The sequence below is a fragment of the Chelmon rostratus genome, chromosome 18 (genome assembly GCF_017976325.1).
Source record: "Chelmon rostratus isolate fCheRos1 chromosome 18, fCheRos1.pri, whole genome shotgun sequence".
Taxonomy (NCBI): domain Eukaryota; kingdom Metazoa; phylum Chordata; class Actinopteri; order Chaetodontiformes; family Chaetodontidae; genus Chelmon; species Chelmon rostratus.
In genome coordinates this window covers 3,456,025-3,477,905 of record NC_055675.1, presented here as the reverse complement: position 1 = coordinate 3,477,905, position 21,881 = coordinate 3,456,025, and the positions used below count along the sequence as shown (strand labels likewise).

Here is a 21,881-nt window from a genome sequence, read left to right as displayed (position 1 = left end):
GGCTGGCGTCATGATGAACGCTGAACCGGGTCTTTAGCCCTAGATGTCATCCTGTTTCACAACTCACACAGATCGTCCCGGCAGTTACACGGCTTTCATGCTCTTGTGTCATCTTCCATGTCTGTCGAATTTTACTCCGTCTCATTTTGTTCCTAATGGAAAACTTGTGCTCTCAAACCAATGCACTACTAATTACATTTATTTCGGACCGCCAGAGAGCCTTATTGTGCTGCCTTCAATAATATCGGAAAGGTCGATATTCCAAGGATTTGGAAATTGTGACGATTTAAGGCTCAAAGCGGAAGACGCGTTGAAGCCGTGTCAAATAATGGCCAACTCTATGGAATGACAATAACCGTAAAACCTACAATATAATGACCTGCGTGTTGATGTGAATATTCTCTTTCCTACCTCACATAGACCAGTGACAGGGTTTAAGCAAAACCACCAACACTCCACAGCAATACACCTTCATTACATGAGTGTGGACGTAATTCCAAACCAAAACGATTCAAGCCACGCAGGTGCACTGACGTTACGTATAACTTTACGCAATTTATAGTTTACGAGGAGCACGTGAACGTAACATTTACCTAGTGTCAAGGAGACTGGGCGGTCTGTCAGCGCCTGACCGCGTGAGCAGGCGGCAGGGATGTGATGGACCAAAGCTTCAGTATTTTGGCAGCGAGCAGGGGTCGAAGGTAAGCCTCGTTAGCTTATAACTAAATTTGAACGATATATGACAAGCATTAAAACGCCTTTGATGCGTGTCGCCGTCATTGAGGGTATTAGTTTCACGCTGGTTCACGCGGCAGCAGAGGAAAGTTTGACGGACCATGTGGGCGCACAGTGCAATATCAGGCAGGTTTGTGAGCTTGTTCTTTCTGGTGGCCGTTTCTTTAGGCTGACAGTTAATAATGCTTATGCTAATGTGTCTGAACGGCTTGTTGCTGTTAACGTGACGGGGTGAGACACTAGCAAACGTAAAGCCGGTTTGGCTAGCTCGAACACCAGGCAGCTAAATGAATGGCTTGTCGGAGTGTGTGTGGGGAATTAGCTAAATCGCTAGCATCTCTATATTGACGTTACACATTGGAATACGAATATGTTCCTAAATTATACACACAAGCTATTAGCACACGCAGCGTTAGGGGGCTACACTTGTGACTTATGTGGGGGGTTGTCGCCTGACCTTTTAGCTGAAAAGACATTCAGTGAGTTTAACTGCCGTTAGTTAGCGTCAGTCCCTCCATGTCTCATGTGAAGCCGGTATTTACTTGTTGGTTTGAACGAACCAGTTAAAACTTAATCCCACGCGACACGCTAATTTACATCTGGCCGTTAGGACTCTTTGAAAAGCCTGACTGACGAGTATGTAAGACTGAGTGCTTTAATACGAGTGTTGTCTATGAGAATGATAGTGTGAAAATTGGCCAATAGTGTGCATGTGAGATATTTACACTAACCCTGTTTTTAGAATCGTGCAAATGTGAGCAATGCTTTTGTAGGTTTTAAAATCAAATTAATCAATATCAGCACTGAAAGCAAACCAGTATTTCAGGCTGCTGCATTGCGATGTGCACCGTTTGTCATCAAGATATTGCACTAGGTTTGGAATGGCATCACATGTCAGCAATTCTTCTCCAGTGTTTACACCATGGTAACTGGCCCTTTATCTTTATGGCTGTATTGTAGGTAATCAATGACCAAAGCTCCTTTTTGGCAATATTTGATTTTGCAGGCTTTGGAGTTGTTTTGGTAGCTGTCAGTCAACATGAGTGGATTGAAAAGTGAAGTCACTGTATTCATTGGTTTGGCGAGGTGGAACATTGATCAAACAAGCGCTCAGATCAAAGCCTCCTCACTGTATTGGCTTCAGTACAATCACGTCTCCCTGGCCCGATTGGTAAGGTCTTCAACGAACGTGGGACAGGTTGTAACATCTTAACCTGTCCTGTCCTCTTCTCTGTCTTGTTCAGCCCTGACATTACTGCCTGCTTTATCCCCACTCATTAAGCAAGACAGTCTATAGATTTAAGTACAGATCTGAGTAAAAGTCAGCTGGTTTTACACTTCTTTTAGTTGCCAAATTTAGTTGAGCAAATGTTTTGATACACAGTTCCACTTCCCCTGGTCTAACTCTGGGTTTTTGTGAATTTTCTGAGAACATCTGAAGCTAACCTCCCAGTTTTCAACTATGAGCAACTGTCACATCTGTAGGCTAAAGATTACACACAAGCCTCTACCAGATGCCCTTATTATCTGATGTCATTAACAATTATCACAAAAGTCTAACACAGTGTTTATGTCATGTTTTGCTCAGTCTTCAATGCAACAGCCCATGTGTTTCTTGATTCACAACACTGCTTGTAGAGCGGATTATATGCACATTAATCAGTTGTGGTGATTTTATATTTAACTTCTCAGTTGCTCGTTATCTTTGCTGCTCATGAAAACAAATTGTTGCCTCTGTGGTGTCAGTAGGTATTTCACATTGCAGACCAGGGTTCAGCTGAAGGTTTAATGATTACTCAAATTATTGGCCTTTTGGGTCGCTGAGATACAAGCAGAGCTGTGGCCCCAGCTGCACAAACTCCAAAGAAGATGACTGTAAACCAGCTGTGCCTGGGAGTGATCTTGCGGAGTGCACACACGTGTTATATGTAGTTGGTAAAACACATGGGGCTCAAGCCACAGGATCAGTTTCAAACTGACAAGTCAACTTCTTTAAAAGAAAACATGGCTCACTTTAAAATGTTTTAAAGCAAAACTACTAATTTTCATGACCATTTTGACTAGAAATATTATAGTATTATGATTTTAATGTCTCAGAAAATTAAAAAATAGCTTTTAATTGCTGGAAATAGAAAAATCATGTCAGGACACATTTTTGCATTCCAAAATATGTCATTGCAATATCCTCTAAGTGTGAGTGATATGTAAGAGAATCTATATAATCTGCTAGCTGGCTCATCCACTGCATAGGAGATGGTCCTGGGTGGATCAGTAGAAAAGCTCAGGAAAGCGGCATACGTTTGCCAAAACAAGAGGTTAGTCTTCATCCTTGAGCTACTTCCTCTGCAATAATGATGCCATTCCACACTCAACAAGACAAATGAAGACAAACAACACAAAGGTCAGATTAATGCTTTGTTGACGTATTTTCACACTGTTTTTTTTTTTTAGTTTTAGTTTTAAAAGATGAAAGACTAACTGCTTGGTTTATCAAATGCACATCTGGTAAGCCAAATCGACTCCATTAAAGAGTAGTGCACAGCCGCTTCCCTGAGCTCTTCTATGCAAACATCCTTGATCAGACACAGTGGATGACAACATCCCGAACAGGGCTAAAAACCTTCATACCTAAAATATCTTTGTAGCCAAACTGGCGGAATGGGATGGCAATGTTGGTTGGCCCATCACTTTATTCTAGAGTGAAATATTTCATCTGCCGGATTAATTGGCGCCAGATTTTGTGGTCCCCCGACAGTTTGTCCTGTCTTTTCCCCTAGTTCATGATTTTGAGTTAAATATCTATTGTATGGATTGCTATGAAATTTGTTTCAAATATTGTAATAATAATATAGTCCACCTGAGGATAAATTCTAATAACTTTGATCTCCTGATTTTACTCTAGTACACAATACAGCAGCACCATCATCAGGTCATAGTTTCCTTTTGTGCTTTGGTTTATGAGCATATATCTTGATGCTGAAACAGAAAACTATTGAAGATATTTAGTTATGTATTTATTTATTTTTTAGTATGCTAAACTGAGATGGTGAACATGGTTACATATTTGCTAAACATCAGTGCGTTACCATGCTAACATTAACATGTAGCTCAAAGCTCTGCGGTGCCCTAGTGATGTCTCACAGAGATGCTAACTCAGCTGTAGACTTAAATTCTTTAATATGTGATTTACAGATAAGTGTGAATGACATGTATGGCTGGCATTTGGAAAGGACACATTGCCCTGTGTTATGTCAAACTGACCTTGTAAAACCCCAAAATGAAAAGAAACTGCTGTTTTCATTCTGAAAAGGCACACTGACTGACACAAAATGAGACTGATTTGTCTGTCTTCCTGTCAAGGACGATAAGAAGACATCTGGTAGTACTTCTCAGGTTTGCACCTTTAATCCCTCTGAATATTCTGTTTGAGTGCTCACACACTGAGAGCAGTGTTTGGTCTGGTTGTCTGATGAGAATGAAAATGTGTGGTTTGCCTTGAACCACTTTGATAGGATTTTATAAAACTCGGGCCTCATTCAGTGGTCTGACCTGTGCAGCTGCAGACCTTCCCATGCTCCACCTGCTCTCTTCTATTTTCCACTATTTACACACAAGATGGGGGTGTGAGGATGAAAGCGCCAGTTCCACCCGCTCAGCTTTAACTACCTCATGTAATGTATAATCATTGTCCCTGTGTTGCCAGGCGACCACAGCCTCCCTGACCTCCTTGTATGGTTTCTGTTTTGTGATGCTCCTGACACCACCACCACCACTACCTAACACCAAAATGCAAGCAGTACATGGACACATTCACTGCAAATGGTGAAGCCTAAGCATTGATTGAATATGGGCAACTGAGGCGTTACGATATTGTTGGATTTGAATGATAAAAAAGAAATATGTGACTAAATTCACATCTTTGCTTCGGGTTCACCCTTGGTGAATTTTGATATGAATTTCACCTCAGCAGACGATAGTCATTTGCGCATGTGTGACCGTATGCTTATGGTGGAAAGGCACAGCACTAGTGAAATAGGCCTTGGCCAACTCGAGCAGAAGCAAATTGCTTGCTGTGAGCTACGCTCTTTTGTATTGAGCATTCCTAAGTATTGTATATTGCAGCAAACCATTAGCTGCACCCTGTTCAGATTGGAGTAGGCTTTGGGGTTACTGCTAAGTGTCCTGTTGGAGGAAGCATAAAGTGAGTGCCTGAGGCCCACACATCATTATACCAGATAGCCAAGCTGAATATATTTTTTTTCATCTACAATGTATCAACAGTTATGAGTGTCCTATTCCCATACTTTGTCATGTTGTTCAGGAATATATATATGTGTGTATATGTATTTTAAGAGACTGTAGGCTTGGTAAGGCTATACCATTACAGTGTCTGTGCTGTAAAGGTCACCTCAGTTGGGCTAAAATGCTCAGAGGTCTGACCGTGAGAGAGGGCAGTCCATGGTTGTGAGGAAAAATCCAATTTGCATTTTATAAAAAACGCTCATTCTTCCCAGACATTCACACCACTCTGTCAGATTTGCGTGTCAAGATTTCTGTCAATGCTATAATGGAGGAAAGATTTGAAACTTTGAAGGGAAAAACACATTAGAAAACAACCTGGGCAGGAACAGTCAGCCAATCACTTGTGCTCTGTCAAATAAGTGGTTGAGTCATTAAAGACCAGGCAGAGATGGCAGTTATCTCTGACTTCACTGTGAATGATTATCTAAATACCTTTACTGTTATTTCTGGCTGGATTGGTATTTTTACAGTGTTAGACCTACATTGCTTTTTCTACATTATATAGAGATTTGTGTTTAACCTAATAGCTTACCTAAATTTGCTTTGATTGCCATCAAGCGTGAAATAGAGGTGTCCATTTGAAATGGGTGAACTTTGGTTCCTGCCATAAGTTTGTCTTGCCATTTTCAAGCAGACTATAGGATCAAGTTTTAAAGTATTTTTGTGTCCTCAGACTAGTGATGCATACTGTAGTGACATGAAGTGTCCCACACCTTAACTGCACAGCCACATGTCATTTTGGCATTTTAAGTAGCTTTACCTTACGAATTTTCCATGCACCCCACACTGTGAAGCTGCTGGGCCTCTTTTTTTAAGCACTGGAGGGATTTTAATCCAATGCTCTTTGTAACTTGGCAGGTTTTCATGCATTTGGTTTACACTGATGCTGCCCATTTTAGTGTGGCATCACAGGGGTTTTATTGTTGCTGCCCAGCAGTGCAACAACAGGCTGTCAGCCCCAATCCTGTAACTCTCAGCAGGAGCAAAGCTTTCTGGGAAACAGCAGACTAAGGTGCTCACTATACACAGGCCTTACTAACGGGCAGTACAGCAAATGTTTAGTTATTTTAGATTCTGTTGAACATTTTTCTTAGCTTGCTTTGAACTGCAGCACAAAACATCTACAAAAGACTGGTGTCTCTGTTCCCAACCAGTCACACTCAGGTAGATTAGAGATCGTAAGCAATAATGATAAGAGTGGGATTTAATAGAGTCACATGTCCTGGCCAGTCCTTGATCAAACCAGCACGAGTATCACGCAGACAGGCCTGTCAGTTCAGAACGCTACTGATGTTTGATGAACACACATATAAACATAATCTCACACACTCAGTCTCACACATTCAAATCCTCACAGTTGCTCTTTGGTTACTACAGAGACAAAGCTTTCTGACCCTTAGAAGTAGCCAAAATGGCAACAGCCAAGCACTCTAGCTAGAAAAGGCTGCACCCGGTCACAGTGCCTAGATGCTTTGCCTCTTTCATTCGCAACAGTTGGCCTTCTCTGCCATTTACAGCTGCCAGCATGTGGAGATGGCTGGTGAACAACAGCTCAACAGTTGGCTGTGTGAAAGTAATGCTTGTGGGAGAATACAGCTTTAATCTCTCATGTTCTTACCAGATTTTCCTGGTAAAATCCCCCTGACATTCCAGCATATGACCCTCTGAAGAACAAACATGTTTAACTAGAAATGTATCAAATATGTGTCAGAAGCAGCCTATATGTATATTTCCTCAGTTTACTGCAGTTAAGTTTATATTTGGATATTCACACACAGACACGCTGGCCGAAATGCACATATCTGCCAGTGTCCCATAATGATATTCTAAGATATTTTTGTGTGGCACTTTGTCATTGTATTTACATTATGGGGTTCTCCCCTAGCTCAGGGGTTACAACATTGACCACTGACTGCAAAGTCCCCAGTTTGGGGCTGGGTGGGGTCCTTCGTTGCATTTCTGTGTTAGTCATTCCCGTCTCTGTTGTTTGTAGTAAAGGCATAAAAATGCCCCTCAAAACACTTAACAAAATAGTTTGCATTATTATTATGTCAAATTTATGCACAGCTCAGAATAACTGACACTTCCTAGGTGTTCCTCTTTCCACCCCCTGCAGGCACACATACTCTGTTCACACACACCTAATTCCTTATCAGCACATGGCCGTAGCTTCTATAAGGGTAATTGAATTGATGCTCAGTGATTGCGTCTCCCCTCCTCTCTCCTCATCAATCCTTTACGTTACCTGTAATTTTGTAATCCTCTGCAGCTACCCACCTCATGTTTTCCATAATTTATTTTCCATTCCAATTATCTTCCTGCTCAAAGCTCTTCCCTCCTCATCCCCTTTTAACCTCATTTCACTCTCAGCTCAGCTCTCTGCAGTCAGCTGGCCCTTTGCTCTTCCTCATCATTGTGTTGGAGATGGCAGCACAACACGCTGACAGAGAAGATGGGCTTGTGTGTAGTGGAATGTGACAGGTTATTTCAGATGAGCACAGCAAGGCGCTAACTTGTCTTCATTGTTGACAACAAAAACACGTCCCCTAAAGTGAAAACTGTAAAACAACACGCTCATGTATATCTTGTAAAAATATAACAAGGGATTGGGTTTTGTTTGCCTGAAATGATCTGTACCCAAAGAAAAGAAACGGCTGTGTTTGGAAAACACTGCACAGGTATTGGATCATTTGTAACAATATTGTGATGGGTCATTTTTCTTATGCATGTTTGGTAAAGAATTCCTCCTCTGTCTCCACAGTGACTGTGATTGGAGGTTGTGACAAAGATACTCCCCTCCAGTGAGCCTTAAGTGTGAGTGGCCAGAGTGTGCCTGCCAGCCAGCAGCAGCTTGAGCTCAGTAGGTACAGTAAGTCCTTTGCTGTTTTTCTTTGTAGTTCTTTCTGTCATATTCAAGTGAGGACTACATGGCTTCCTTGTTTGTATTTTTATCATACAGATTGTTGTGTTTTTCCACTTAGAAATGCATTTTGTAATTGTCAGGTTGTTTTGTCCAGCTGTGATTCAGACACAAACATAATGTAATCCCAACCGTTGAAAGTAGATTGGGAATGTAAAATGTGTGTTTGTGTTGAGTATGCAGATGTGCAGTGAACAGTGAAGGACAGGGTAAATGTGCGTTCCTGTTTCTCATTTAAAATTGTGTCTCTTCAGAACAGTAAAGAAACCTGCTGTCAAGCTTCTGTTTTACTGCTATTTCAGAAATAGAACATTCAATAACACTGTTATATTTTAATTAGAAGTAAGAAATGTGACTTTTATAACAGTTACTGTAATGTCTTAAACTTGATTGTGGGTTTTTTGACAAAAGATTAGTGCGGCTTTTTTATTTTGGACTATGGGGTCATTCTACCCTGATGCTCATCTTATCCTCACACTTGAATCAGACTTCACTGTGCGTGCACTTACAACAGTGAGCAACATTTTCCAGATAAGACAAAATCCCTGGCGACTTAGTCACAGCAGCATCAAAATCAGACTTGTCTCAGATTAGATATACTCCTGGACTACAGAAGCAAAGTTACTGTTATACTTCCTCACATTCTTTTAGCCTTTCGTGTAGCAATTCTGTAACATACATGAACACCTCACTTTGTCTGTCTCATCTCTATTACAATTTATATTCTTCTTTGTCTGATGTCTTCAGTGTTTTTCATGGCTCAAAATAAGACTGAGGTTGCGCCCAACCTGGACATACATAATCTTGATTTTTTGAAATTATTATTATTATTATGAAAATGTGCTTAATGAACACCTTAACACCTGGACACCAGGTGCTGCCATTAAGAGTACATGGAAACTAGTTGGCAAGTAAGCAGAGAAGCCAAAATAGAGCCAAAAATAGCTACAGGGACTAACACTACTGGGGGAAAAAAGGTTTTATGTAATTGATAGTGTTCTGTTTTAAAATCAATTCAAACACATTTGCAACATGTTGGATGGTTGAGGGTACTTGAACACATCTGGGGCTACATCAGACCAAACCAGTTTGGAAATCATCAGACAGACTTATAATTCCAGTATGATAGTGACTTTGTGTAAATCATGTTACTGTTTAAATTAAATAGTGAAGGATCTCTGATTGTAATATAAATGTAATATTTTGGTCATTACAAAGAACAGATCATTGCTTGAAATGTTCATTGAAATACCAGAACACTATTTTATCCCTAACACCCTTTACCCCTTTACCTCTCCAGCCTCCTATTGCCATTGCCATTCTTAGACTTTTCTAAGACCCCTTAGACTAGTCACATGTAGCTGATCTTAATAATTAAATTTTGAACTGTAATGACCAGCAGTAACCAGCTAGTGTATCATCCCCATACACCACCTACCACCACCCTGGTGTGATTCTGCTGCTGATGCATTTAACACAATGCTCTTGAAACAGGTTTTATTACTGGTTCAATAATAATAAAACCTGTGTGTATAAAAAGTTCTGATCTAGATAAAAACATATTACTCTTACTCTGGTGTTTGTAACATTTCTGTTTGCTACAGACTAAAAAACAAATCAGTTTTTATGTCATTGAGACGAGATAGATTGATGTTGCTGCTGCCTGTCACTGCACAGTCCTGCTCGTCCACCAGGTCTCAGTGCGAGAAGTGAACTGACCACCTCCTCACGTACTGTCTCTGCTTGTCTTTCTTCCCCAGCTCTCAGTGAGTCTCTATGGGTGAAGTGGTTTCTTTAAGGTCGTGATTAGCCCCAGAGGCTGTGCTTCCAACAGCCTCCACCTCGACCCCTCCCCACATCCAGCGTCATCATGGGGGAGGTAGTCCAAATGCACTTCACCACAGTGGACTACGTCATTTTTGCTTTGCTGTTGGTGGCCTCAGCTGGCATCGGCCTCTTTTATGCCTTCTCCGGCGGGCGCCAGCGCACAACGCAGGTAGACTTGGCAGTTCAGACCGAAAAAAGAATTATTTTCCATTTCTCTCCTGACATTACTTCCCTTCCCTTTAATTCTAGACCTACTACAGGGTCAATTTCAAGCTTTCATCAGTCACAAAATTTGAACTCCTGGTGTCTTTTAGAAATGACTGACATAAACATTTTGTTTGTTCCAGGAGTTCCTTATGGCTGACCGCTCCATGAGCTGCCTGCCTGTGTCTCTGTCACTGCTGGCCACTTTCCAGTCAGCTGTGGCCATCCTGGGAGCTCCATCAGAGGTGTACACCTTTGGGACTCAGTACTGGTTCTTGGGATGCTCCTACTTCCTGGGCCTGCTCATCCCAGCTCATGTGTTCATACCAGTCTTCTACAGACTGCGGCTGTCCAGCGCCTATGAGGTACACACAACATGCACACATGGTTTGACATGACTGTACCATAGATCATTGGATGAATTTATGACCTGTTAATGTATTTTCTCTGTCATTCTTTAACTATAATGTCCTCTTTCCTCTGTGTACCCATTTTTCTTTTTTACACTCTGCCAACACTTGTCCTGCTTCTCCCAGCTTTGTCTGTCTCAAGTATGATCTCAGAGCTTATCTGTCTTCTTATCTGCTTATCCTTGACGTGTTGATGTTCAATAGAAAAGTAACGTCCCGTCTCAGTGGAGTACATCTTCTTCTACATCTCTTTCATGAGCCTCAGTGACCAAACTGTGTCCTGTGAGCAAACAATGAGTTGACTTCGATAATGTGGATCTAAGGTTATCCTGACAATGAACATCCACAGCACTGACCATGTATCACAGAACGACTCTGAGATGATATTTTAATCAGCCTTTTGATTTTGTTTGTTTTATATTTTTTCTTTGACATTCTCTCCCCTCAACAGTATCTGGAGCTGCGCTTTAACAAGACGGTTCGCATATGTGGGACTGTGACCTTCATCTTTCAGATGGTATCTTTGTCATACTTTCTTTGTATATTCATTTCTTTGCTTTCTTTTGTCAACAGTTGTAGGAATCGGGGATCTAATTAGTGCTAATTTTGGTAAACAGACCACCACCATGGACATAATCGAAACAGCTACTTAGTGTAGACATTAATCATTTGACAGAGAATATGGTGCGAAATGATTTTATTGCAAGTTGGCAACAAGTCATAGCTGAAATAGTAAGACATTAAGTATAAAGGCAGTCATCTTTTAAACTGCAAAAAGAGTTTAATGCTTGCTAATGAATAAGAAAAATCTATACCTCTCTTAGTTTGGTGTTTATCCTGTTTTTCAGCTCAAGGTAGCACCAGTTATTTGATTAGAAATCAAGAAAATGTTTGTCCATAAATGTGTTTGAACAGTGATGCCAGTCATGCTCAAAGGCTATTTTACCTGCTCTTCAGCACATGATGACACCTAGTAAAATGAAGTTTAACTGTGTGCAGGTGCTTGTGTCATTAAACAATCTCAAGGTCACAGTTATATCTGTCTTTCTCGACATGTATTTTCTGAAAATGCTGACCCCTCCAAATTCACAGAATGGTTTACAGCAGGGTATAATCTCACACGTGTCAGTCAGCAAAACATGACCTCTGAGTTCAGTTCTGTTTTTGTGACTCATCCTGTCCTGCAATGTTTTTTTTTCCCCCCTCTTCTGCAGATAATTTATATGGGGGTGGTCCTGTATGCTCCAGCCTTGGCACTCAATGCAGGTAAGAGGAGTGTATTTTACAACAGGATACACACACCATCAGGAAACAACTACAGATGGTATTTAATACAGCATGTGTTCTAGTTGTATAATATTCACCTGTGTAATTGAGTAAACTGTTGGGCAGTGTTGAATAATGCGCTTGCTCTATTCACTTGCAGTGACAGGATTTGACCTTTGGGGGGCAGTGCTGGCCATGGGATTAGTGTGTACTGGATATACTGCTCTGGTGAGTCCCTAAATCTTTCTCCAACCCCAGTGTTAAGTTCATCAAAGACAACTTTGACAAAATATTTATTGACTACTATTTTTCTACAACAAAATGTAAATAACTAAATGAAAATTAACCTCTTTAAACAGAAACTAATATATTTGTTTGCTTGTTCAAAACATTAAAACGAATTGATAATATAAAAGATGGAGAAATTTACAGTACAACTGGGGATTACAATACAATAACAAAGCATCCACCTTCTCTTGCCTGGAATTCTTCATGACTTTCTCTTACCTCTCATTTCTTTATCTTCTTAATCATCTGAGATTAATGGAGGAACATAGATGTTACTCATTCCATTTACTGTCAGTATGTGAAGGCTCTGATCCATGCACACCTTTACAGATAGTTTTTAATGTTGATCATTGTGGAATTTAAAGTGAATCCACTGCTCCTGTGTCCCAGGGGGGTCTGAAGGCGGTGATCTGGACCGATGTGTTCCAGACAGTGGTGATGTTTGCGGGCCAGCTGGCGGTCATCGTGGTGGGGGCCGGTCAGGCGGGTGGCATTGCAGAGGTGTGGAGGACAGCAATCAATGGTAGCCGCATTGCCGGGCTAGAGTGAGTAGTCAGCATATTAGATGTGCAGTCAAATTAAGTATTCCTCATTACTTTTACATGTTGTATAAAAGTATGGACAGAAAATCAACATTCAAACATTCAGATGGTATTCACTCTCTGCCTGTGCAGCCTGAACCCCGACCCTCTGGAGCGCCACACCTTCTGGACTCTGGGTGTGGGGGGAGTCTTCCTGATGTTGGCACTGTACGGGGTCAACCAGGCCCAGGTCCAGAGATACCTCAGTTCACGCACTGAGAAAGAGGCCATCATGTGAGTACCACCAGTGTCTCACAACATGCTTGGCTAAGCCTTGCAGTTTTAAAATAACATGATGCAGACATTGGAGCATTTTTCATCATGCTGAAAAGTCTTCAAAGATTCAAGTTAAACTGCACTTCACTTTTCTAGTCTGCAGTATTTATGTTGTGACTTATATTCTGACTCTCATGTCCTTCAAGGTCCTGCTATGTAGTTTTCCCATGCCAGCAGATTGTCCTGTGTTTGGGTTGTCTGATGGGTTTGGTCATGTTTGCTCGCTACGGAGAGGAAAGCCCTCTGGACAAGGGCTACGTCAAAACTAATGACCAGGTAAGCACTAACTTGCCTTCATATTTTGCCAAATTGCAGTGAACAGACAGTGTTTTCGTTATTGTCAAGTCTGGAGGTGCATCCTAATGTTGCGTGTCTTTGTGCAGATGGTGTTGTACTTTGTGATGGATGTGTTCAAGGATCTGCCAGGCCTCGCAGGTCTGTTTGTGGCCTGTCTCTTTAGTGGAGCTCTCAGGTAAATGACCCAAGAAATCAAACTTAGTTGATTCACAACTTGTGGTACACTACTTGAACTTCTACCTGTTTTTTCATGTCATGTTGCTTGGTTACTTAGTTGATCTGAGAAATGTATGATCCTTTGCTTCATTTCAGTCAGTCCTAAAAGAATAAACCCAGGCGATAACAGGTTATATTATTTTATGTGCTGAGTATCAAAGCATCAGAGCTGTTCTGCCGACAAAGGCAAAGAGCAGTAACTACCTACAGGAGCAGTGAAGCTTAGAGAAAAGGGTTGAAAGTTTTCAAGATGGCCAGTAATTTCTAAAACAGATGGGTTGTAGTGATTTCATTTTAAGTCTTTTTGGCCGATTTTTTTTTTTTTTTTGCTCCGAAGAACTATTTCAATAGAACCGACACAGCACGTAAAAAATGCACATAGTGTACTCTGCTCTCTTACAAGCCAGCTTTCACTTGATGTAGCCCTCTTACTTTAGCTTTCAAGTTAACAGTCTTTCTATAGCAGAGAGTGATGATGATGATGATGAGTCCTACAGCGCAGATGTTACCAAACCTGAGAGGAGAGGAAGTACACAGCCAAAGTGTAGATACTGTGTTTTTGTTTTTTAGGCTAGTTTTTTTATTTACTGCACATTTAAAAAGCTTTCATACAAATTACACATCTCTATGACTTGATGAATGATGCCATTTAGCACTTCCATTAAGTTCCAGTGCTTTCTAACTCCAGCATCCATGCACTGTCCTGAAGGCGTTCGCTGAACGGACAGTCATGTAATGTGTTGTCTCAGTCATTCATCAGTCCCATTTTTTGTCCTCCTGCAGCACCATCTCATCAGCCTTTAACTCCCTGGCAACAGTAACCATGGAGGACCTGATCAAACCTCATTTTCCAAACATGACTGAGGCTAAAGCCACGCTGCTGTCCAAGGGACTCGGTAAGTCGAGTGGTTTAATTGTTTTTCTTCCTCAGTACATGTACGTTTGCAGGGCCTGCACAACAGTAAGTGAGAACACTATATACACACAATAACACAATATATCTCTGTCATCTGCTTGGTCTACAGCTCTGGCCTATGGCCTGGTGTGTCTGGCTATGGCCTACCTCGCCTCTCTAATGGGATCTGTGCTGCAGGTAACGAAATAGTCACATAGTCTGAGTTGCACACAGAGAAAAGTTATTTAGAGCAGTGACCCATTATAAAATATGTTAGGAAAGTGCACAGCAAAAATGTGTCTCTGAATGTCTTTTTTAGAAACATCAGCTGTAGTGTTTTTATTATTGTTATGCAGCCATACCGTACAGTTAACAAGCATGAACACTATGAGCACCTGAACAATGTGCCACACTCTGTGTCCTCTGCTCCCTCAGGCAGCCTTCAGCATCTTTGGGATGGTGGGTGGTCCTCTGCTGGGCCTCTTCTGTCTGGGAATGTTCTTTCCTTGGGCAAATTCAATAGTGAGTCAGTTTACGATTTTATTCTGTCTCAATACTCATTTATTTTTGTCTGAATATGTTAACATATCAATGATAATACAGGTGATGGGCACGGTAATAACATGTCTCCTGTGAATGAACACTTGACATCGCGCTGCAGTGAGTCAGTCACGTTTGGTGTTGCAGCTCTTCTTCTCTGTTACCTCCTCAGGGTGCAGTGGTTGGGTTAGTAGCAGGCCTCGCCATGGCCTTCTGGGTTGGCATTGGCAGCTTTGTGATGCGTATGTCTGGTCCCACCCCAATGCCGCCACTCAACAGCACTGCTCTGCCCCTGTTTGACAACATGACCACCTCTGCCATGACTACACTGGTCACCGCCGCCACAGCCAAGCCGAGGTAACGCATAAATCCCAAGAACTAATCTTATAGATACCGTATGTGTTGGCTCCATTACTTTCACCGAACACAGACACACTCCAGATGTTTAGTCCCACAGCAGCAGATTGGGGGGAAAAAAAAGAATTCATCATCAGATCAGTCTAACACAGCTTTGTGTTTGATCTTCTCTCTTCAGGCCAACTGGAGTGGAGGCGCTCTACTCATTGTCCTACATGTGGTACAGTGCTCACAACTCAACCACTGTGGTGGTGGTTGGACTGATCGTCAGTCTGCTAACAGGTACACAAACTTGTCACATCACCTTCATAACCAACTATATGACCTGAACAAAGACCTTATTGCCACAGCAACCATCCGGATTTGCATCACACCACAAATCATGAAAATTACAACTGCAGCAAGTCAGATGAATGAATGAATGAGAAAGTCCCATTTACAGTTGCCAGTGTTGGAACCACTGGTCATGTCATGCCCACACAGATTTATGGAAGACTTGCATATTGATTACATCTGAAACTATCATGTTCAGTATATATTTAGAGTTTCCAATGACAGAATATCATTTTCATGTTAGTTATGTGTGTAGGCAGCTGGCCAGACTGTGATGAAGACGCTGGTGCACACATGTTATGGTCGTGGGGTGAGCAGCGTTCACACAGAGAGGAAAGGCCTCCCTGTTTGAATACCTCATCAGTTGTTTAACACATTCATACACAAATATTGGCAAGAACTTGGCAGGCTTGTTCGCTGATAGCTTCCCAGGCTGAGATTTAGTTAGCTTGCGATTAATTAGTACATTAAAATGTGAACAGATTCTCAGATTAGCATCATTTGTATAACGTGCACCAGGATATTATATGTACAGTAGCTAGTCCGTAGTTTGTCCTGGTTTATTCTCATTATTTCATTTTGTCATTTGTTATTTTTATTACCCTTTAGGGCTGTCAAAATAGCCCAAAAATGGTGTTCAGTTATTAGTTATTCCTTCATTTTTTCAAAACCATTTGAATGCCTGTTTTTTTCACGTTATATCCAGAAGAGGGCAAACCAGCACGAGACACACAACTTGTATATTCCAAAATAAAAAAAAAATACTTGCTCATTTCAGTTAGTTACAGTTAGTTTGTCATTGTGTGCACAGTTTTTAAATGGTGCTGGTCCTGGAAGACTTCAATGTGCCAGACAAACAGGAGACATTCTGGTCACACAGTATCTCAGTATGGACCCTATCCTCCCATGTTTTTGTGTCCAAGTGACTAATAGAAACAACAATTTTGGTCCAGTGTTGATGGAGAGAGCTGCAGCTGGTAGGGCTACAGTGTAATTCCTCTGGAAACAAAATAAAACTCACCAAGTCCTCATTGGTTCATCTTTACACTGTTCCAACAACCGTCACCAACTCTGGTTTCATCAAAGCGAGACAGAGGACGGACATCCAAGAAACAGCAGGGAGAATAGCATGTAGAGCTGGAATATTTGTACATTATCTCAGGAATTATTTTAGACATTATGCCCAGAGAGATTTAAATATGTTAGACCTAAATAGATTTTACCAGTAAAAAAAACTAACTACAACGGAAACTCTAATCAAATATTACACAGCCCGTTAGCTCTCTGTCTTGCTTACGGGCAAAAAATGCTCAAAGGTAAACTGCAGTACTTTCCGTGTATCTGTCAATATGTCAGGACCTATGAAGGAGAAGGATCTGACCCCCGGCACAGTGTTTCCTGTCCTGGGCACCCTGCTCTTCTTTCTGCCTGAGCGCTACAGAGAGAAGCTCTGCTGCATCACTCCTCTGGCTAAGAAGGTAACCTCCGACAGTATTTACACTCTGTTCTCCTGAATGTTTTCCCCTTTTGTTCACTGTGCCCTGAGCTTTCCATATTGTCCTTGTTGACCAGCCCAAACTAACCAACACGCAGCCTTATCAGAAGGCCCAGAAAGACCGCAACGGAGCAGCGTACTGCAAAGAGGACACAGCCACAGAGGACAAAGAGACAGAGAGTGAGAGAGCACAAACAGAGGAGGAAGACCTGGAAACAAGGATCGTTCTGCCCTCGTGCCAGCTGTCAGACCACGCTGTTCAGGAGACAGCCTTGTGATCACCTTTTCCCTCCTACTCCTAACACGCACAAGACACACACATAGACACTTTGACCCCCAGCTACTGTACTGTCTGGTTCCTCGTGGGGAAGTGCAGCGAGAGACAGATCATGCATGTGACGTCCATCAGTGAGTACGATGCTCTGAAGCTGTGCAGCACCAGGTTTAGGTGTTGGTGTTTTACAATGGTAAAATCAGTTGAATCTGATTTCAGAAAAGGTTATGGACTTTGGTGTCTGTGTGGGGAAGGGGTGTTTTATCGGTACCTGCTCGCACCTTTTCTCTCAAAGAAACAAAAACTACTGGAAATCAACTTCTGCCAGGCTGGAACTGTGCACTGAGAGCCCGAATGGCAGCAATCAAAGAAAAAAATGAATCCGTTGATCTCCATTAGCAACAGTAATGACACCTGGGTGCACACACGGGCGCCGGGTTTGTCGTGTAGTTCGATGTTAATAGAGTGAGTAGCTCTCATGCACAATTAACTTAAACCACTGTGACTGGATCCAGTCATGCTGTTCGACAAGAGTCAGGTAGTTAATACATACAAGATGCAAAATGTGTTATTTTTGTAGAGGAACATTGAACCACAAAATCCCAGAGTATGTCTAAGAGAATATAACTTAAAAGAAAAACACTGAAGTTCAATGGAAGGCATGACAGGCCTGTGCTACTGTGTTAGTGTAGTGTCTTTACACGGCCTTGGTTTAATACTAATAGTCACCTTCTAGCTGCTACTACAGATGTAGAAGTACAGAGTTCCCAAAGGTAAAACGGTGTGTTGAGACGAGAACAGAGGCAGCGTCTCGTGGTGGCAGTTAAATGAGATGGAGCACAGTAAATCCTTCACTGCCATCATGTTCCTACCAACAGCTCATGAGGAGAAAGCAGTCCAGTCAGTGTGCACAGCTGCCCTCTCCTCATGCAAGGTCCGTTTTTTTCCAAAAAGGTGGTCAACATCCTCCACTGCTTCTTGTCATTCACTCATTCACTGCTCCCTATAGGGTACACACTCATTAATTTACTTTGAAGTGAGCAGTAAATCACACTGTGGCCACTTGGGAGGCATCATTTTGTGTCCACACTGACAGGTGTGTCACACAGCTGCTCATTTTAGCATCTACAAGATCCCTGGTATCACCTCTTAGCATAAAGTAATCTTTTTGTTCCATTGTTGGAATTTTGGAGGTACTATATAGTGAATCATTTTAGAATTTGAACACATACAATGGCAGACAGTAAATCTGGTGCACTGTATAGTAAAGTAGTATTTCAAAAGACATGATGGAAGCAGAAGAATGAATCTGCGTCAGCGGAGTTTGTGTTTAGGCATTTAGCATAACTAGCAGTGAATTATGAAGACCAATCTGCTGTCCGTTAAATGAATCAGGAAACTATCGATGGTAATTTACTTTTTACATAAAACCTTTATTCATCCAAACTCACATGTTTGTGTTTTTCAAGTACACAGTTTGTGTAGCTTTGCATCGTGGAAATGTTGGTCACGTAAAAGCCCATGAAGTCGTGAAGTGCCTCACTGGCCGACGCTCCTCTGATGAGCTGTTCCTATGTGTGATGTGGTGCCTGGTTTTCATGAGCTTTATGTTTTACAGTACAAACATCTCAGTCTCTGTTGCGTCTACATAGAACCCACACTGGTTCATGGGTTTATATCAGCTCCCGCCTCATATGACTGCCCTGAATGAAGCCTTTGAGATGGACCCACCTATGTTCCATTACGCAGTAACTTGATATATTTAAAAGGTAAAGATGATTCTGTCATCGCTGGTATTTTTGTAAGTGCCCGTCTTTTTTTTTTTTTTTTTCTAATTCAGGTTGTTGTCAGTGCCAGTATGTGATTGATTTGAGTAACAGTGTGAATATTCTCATCATTGTCGTGATTTTTGGAATCACAGAATTCTTGACCACCATCATTTTAGCATGTTGAGTCCTCCATTGTCACTGTGCAAGAGGAGAGCTGTTGTGTGTTCAGTGTTCTGAGTCGGTCGGTCTATCCTCATGATAATGGACTCCGTGGCCATGTTTTGTCATGTGACATTGTTATACTTGTAACGGCCAAACCAGTCTGACATGTTTCCAAAGAGTTTTCAACAGTTTCTGGAGAGTCCACATGAAGTGCAGTTAAAACACGTTACCTGCATCTCATTTAAACAGTCAGTAACTTGTGTTGTCACATGCTGAAAACTGAGACATGCGCGTCTCTGTTGCCTTACGTTGTCCTGTTTAGATTAGATTGCAGTTGTATTTGAAGTACATGCCAGACAATCAAGGTGAGCCAGTTTAGCAGCAGAAAACAAGCAGCTTAGCACGTCTCCTTGATTTGTAAAGGATTATGGACTCTCCAGACTAGTAGATCCCCTGTTTAATGGAATGTTGAGCCCTTTTAGACCCATGTAAGCACCGGTCCATTACAGATCCAACATGTCTTTACCATCATCCCGATACTCAGAAATACCTCGATTTATTCAAAGCATATAGAATATGAATTTAGTTTTGTTTGTTTTTTTACCAACAGAAGATATGTTTCAGATCATATTTGTATATTTTTGTAATTTCACATGAAGCCTGAGCACATTTCAGGAGCTGAAATGTGGAATTCTATATGCAAGAACCATTAAAAGTTTTGGGGGGTAGTTTTTTTAAATTGTGAATGTGCACAAGCCTCCACAGTCACAATTTTACAAAACATTTTAATGGTTCCTAGAGTTTTTGAAGGTCTTTTAAATCACATTTGACAATGTGTACTTTATTTTATGATTGCATAGTAATGAATCCTTCTCCTTCATACCTGAAATTACTTGAAGTGTGTGCCTGTCGTGTTCCCTTAATGATATAAAGATAAACCCCCTTTTTAATGTGAGGGTACATGTAATTCAAGTGCTGGCTTATTATTGATATTATTGCTGTCAAAGATGTCCTTTATAAACCCAGACTGGGTGGAGCACTGTGACGCTAATGAACACTAACACACCGAATAAAGCACAATGATGTCAGTGCACAGTAGTCCAGCTACTGAAACAATCTGACTGTAGCCATCAGCTGGTGTAATCAGCTTAGATACAGTGTTCATGAATCAAGTGTGTGTCTACAAGTCCACGCTTATTCTGCTGATTAGTGGCCTTTAACAGTGAATCAGCTTGGGCCGCACAATAATACAGTTGAGAAGAGAGTTTGTGTGAGAGGAGCACTGCGCTTAGTAATTTCCAGCAACAATAAATATTGTTTGAAACAATATTTATTGCATTTGTTCTCCCATCCACAAGAATTCTTCCTATTATGCATTCCAAAACAAAAACAACCCCATAAGCACTGAAGTCGAAACGACTCCTCTGCTTTGGCTGTGCCTTCATTTTGTGATTTATTTATTTCCAAACTGTATCCTGATGTAGTTTTCATATTATGGTCCAGGTCCAGGATATTGACATGAATATGAGCTCAGTCCCAAACATCTGTCCAGGAGAGCCCAAGCCGAGACTTATGGATGAATAAATGAATCCTGTGTGTCATGATGTAATGATGTAATGGGGTGAAGTGTCCTGTTGATGGAGGTAGCATGAGACAGGTAACTGCTTCATGCACCTTTTAATTGAGTGAAAAGCTAAAGTGTATGCATTTGAATCTGTTGACATGTCTCACTGTTGTTGGATGTATGACTATTAGATTTCTAAGTTAGATGTACTTGAATGGAGGTCTTATTAATAAAAAAATATGATGATGACAAATTCAATAACATGCCTGTCTTGTGTGTTCACTTTATTGTGAAAAAAAACCTGCCGTCTGTTTCACAGCTGCCTCGTGGGATAGATGTTAATCCTCCCTCCTGGTAGCTGAAGGGACTGTTGTAATATATGTCATTGCTGCCCTCCTATGATAGAAACATTTGATTATAAGTTTATGTGGTTTGTTCATTGCTTTCAGCCTGCATGGTTAATTTCCAGAATCCTTTCGAGTCATACAACACTGAAGACCAATTTACACCAGTAAAGATTATCCATCCATTATTCAGCATTATGTACAGGCCATAATATCATGAAGGAGGTTCATGAGCATGTTACTGCTCCAAAAACTGCTGTAAAAACATCAGTGTAATTTATCACATGTCCTACAATCATTACAAGAAAACAACTGGAAACATTTTGATAATATTTATAAATGATTTAAGTCTGCTTATTGGATTCGTTGTATATACACTTATGCTCTATGCTAAATGACAAGGTCAAAGGTCAAGTAAGGGACTTGTACTAAAAAGTTTATAATTTGCATTTTCAAGAGAAAACTGACATTAAAAAGAGGACCCTTGCAGAGGTGTCCATTTTTACCGGGGAAAATGGCGATGGTCTCATTGAGATTATACCAAGGATTCAAAATTAATTTGATATCAATATATTGGTGGTTGAAATGAAAGAATGGTGTTAATCCTCTGCTGCTCAGGCTGAGATGTCTGGTCTGGGAACGCTGGTCCTGTTGGGATGTTTTGAGGATCTTCCTCCTCAGTCGGTGGCTGTCTGATCCCGCGGGAGAGTCTAATCATAGACTTTGCTCTTCTCCCTTTCCCCCATATGTAACCCCCGCTGTATCTCTGCTGGTCCCTTCTACACAATATAGAGCTGCCCTTTGCATGGCAGCTTGCCTTAGATTA

At 41.3% G+C, this 21,881-nt stretch overlaps 1 protein-coding gene across 1 annotated transcript; it reads left to right on the top strand.

Annotated features, from left to right (window-relative positions):
• Window positions 1–637: 637 nt before the first annotated feature.
• Window positions 638–20,909, top strand: slc5a6a (solute carrier family 5 member 6a). Its single transcript, XM_041958409.1, has 18 exons — window positions 638–701; window positions 7,799–7,901; window positions 9,718–9,953; window positions 10,132–10,353; window positions 10,850–10,915; window positions 11,613–11,664; window positions 11,825–11,892; window positions 12,343–12,497; window positions 12,627–12,767; window positions 12,956–13,085; window positions 13,193–13,281; window positions 14,106–14,218; window positions 14,348–14,415; window positions 14,653–14,739; window positions 14,930–15,114; window positions 15,293–15,396; window positions 16,804–16,925; window positions 17,020–20,909. The coding sequence occupies exons 3-18, from the start codon at window positions 9,828–9,830 to the stop codon at window positions 17,218–17,220; spliced, it is 1,929 nt and encodes a 642-aa protein (XP_041814343.1). The 5' UTR covers window positions 638–701; window positions 7,799–7,901; window positions 9,718–9,827; the 3' UTR covers window positions 17,221–20,909.
• The last annotated feature ends 972 nt before the right edge of the window (window positions 20,910–21,881 follow it).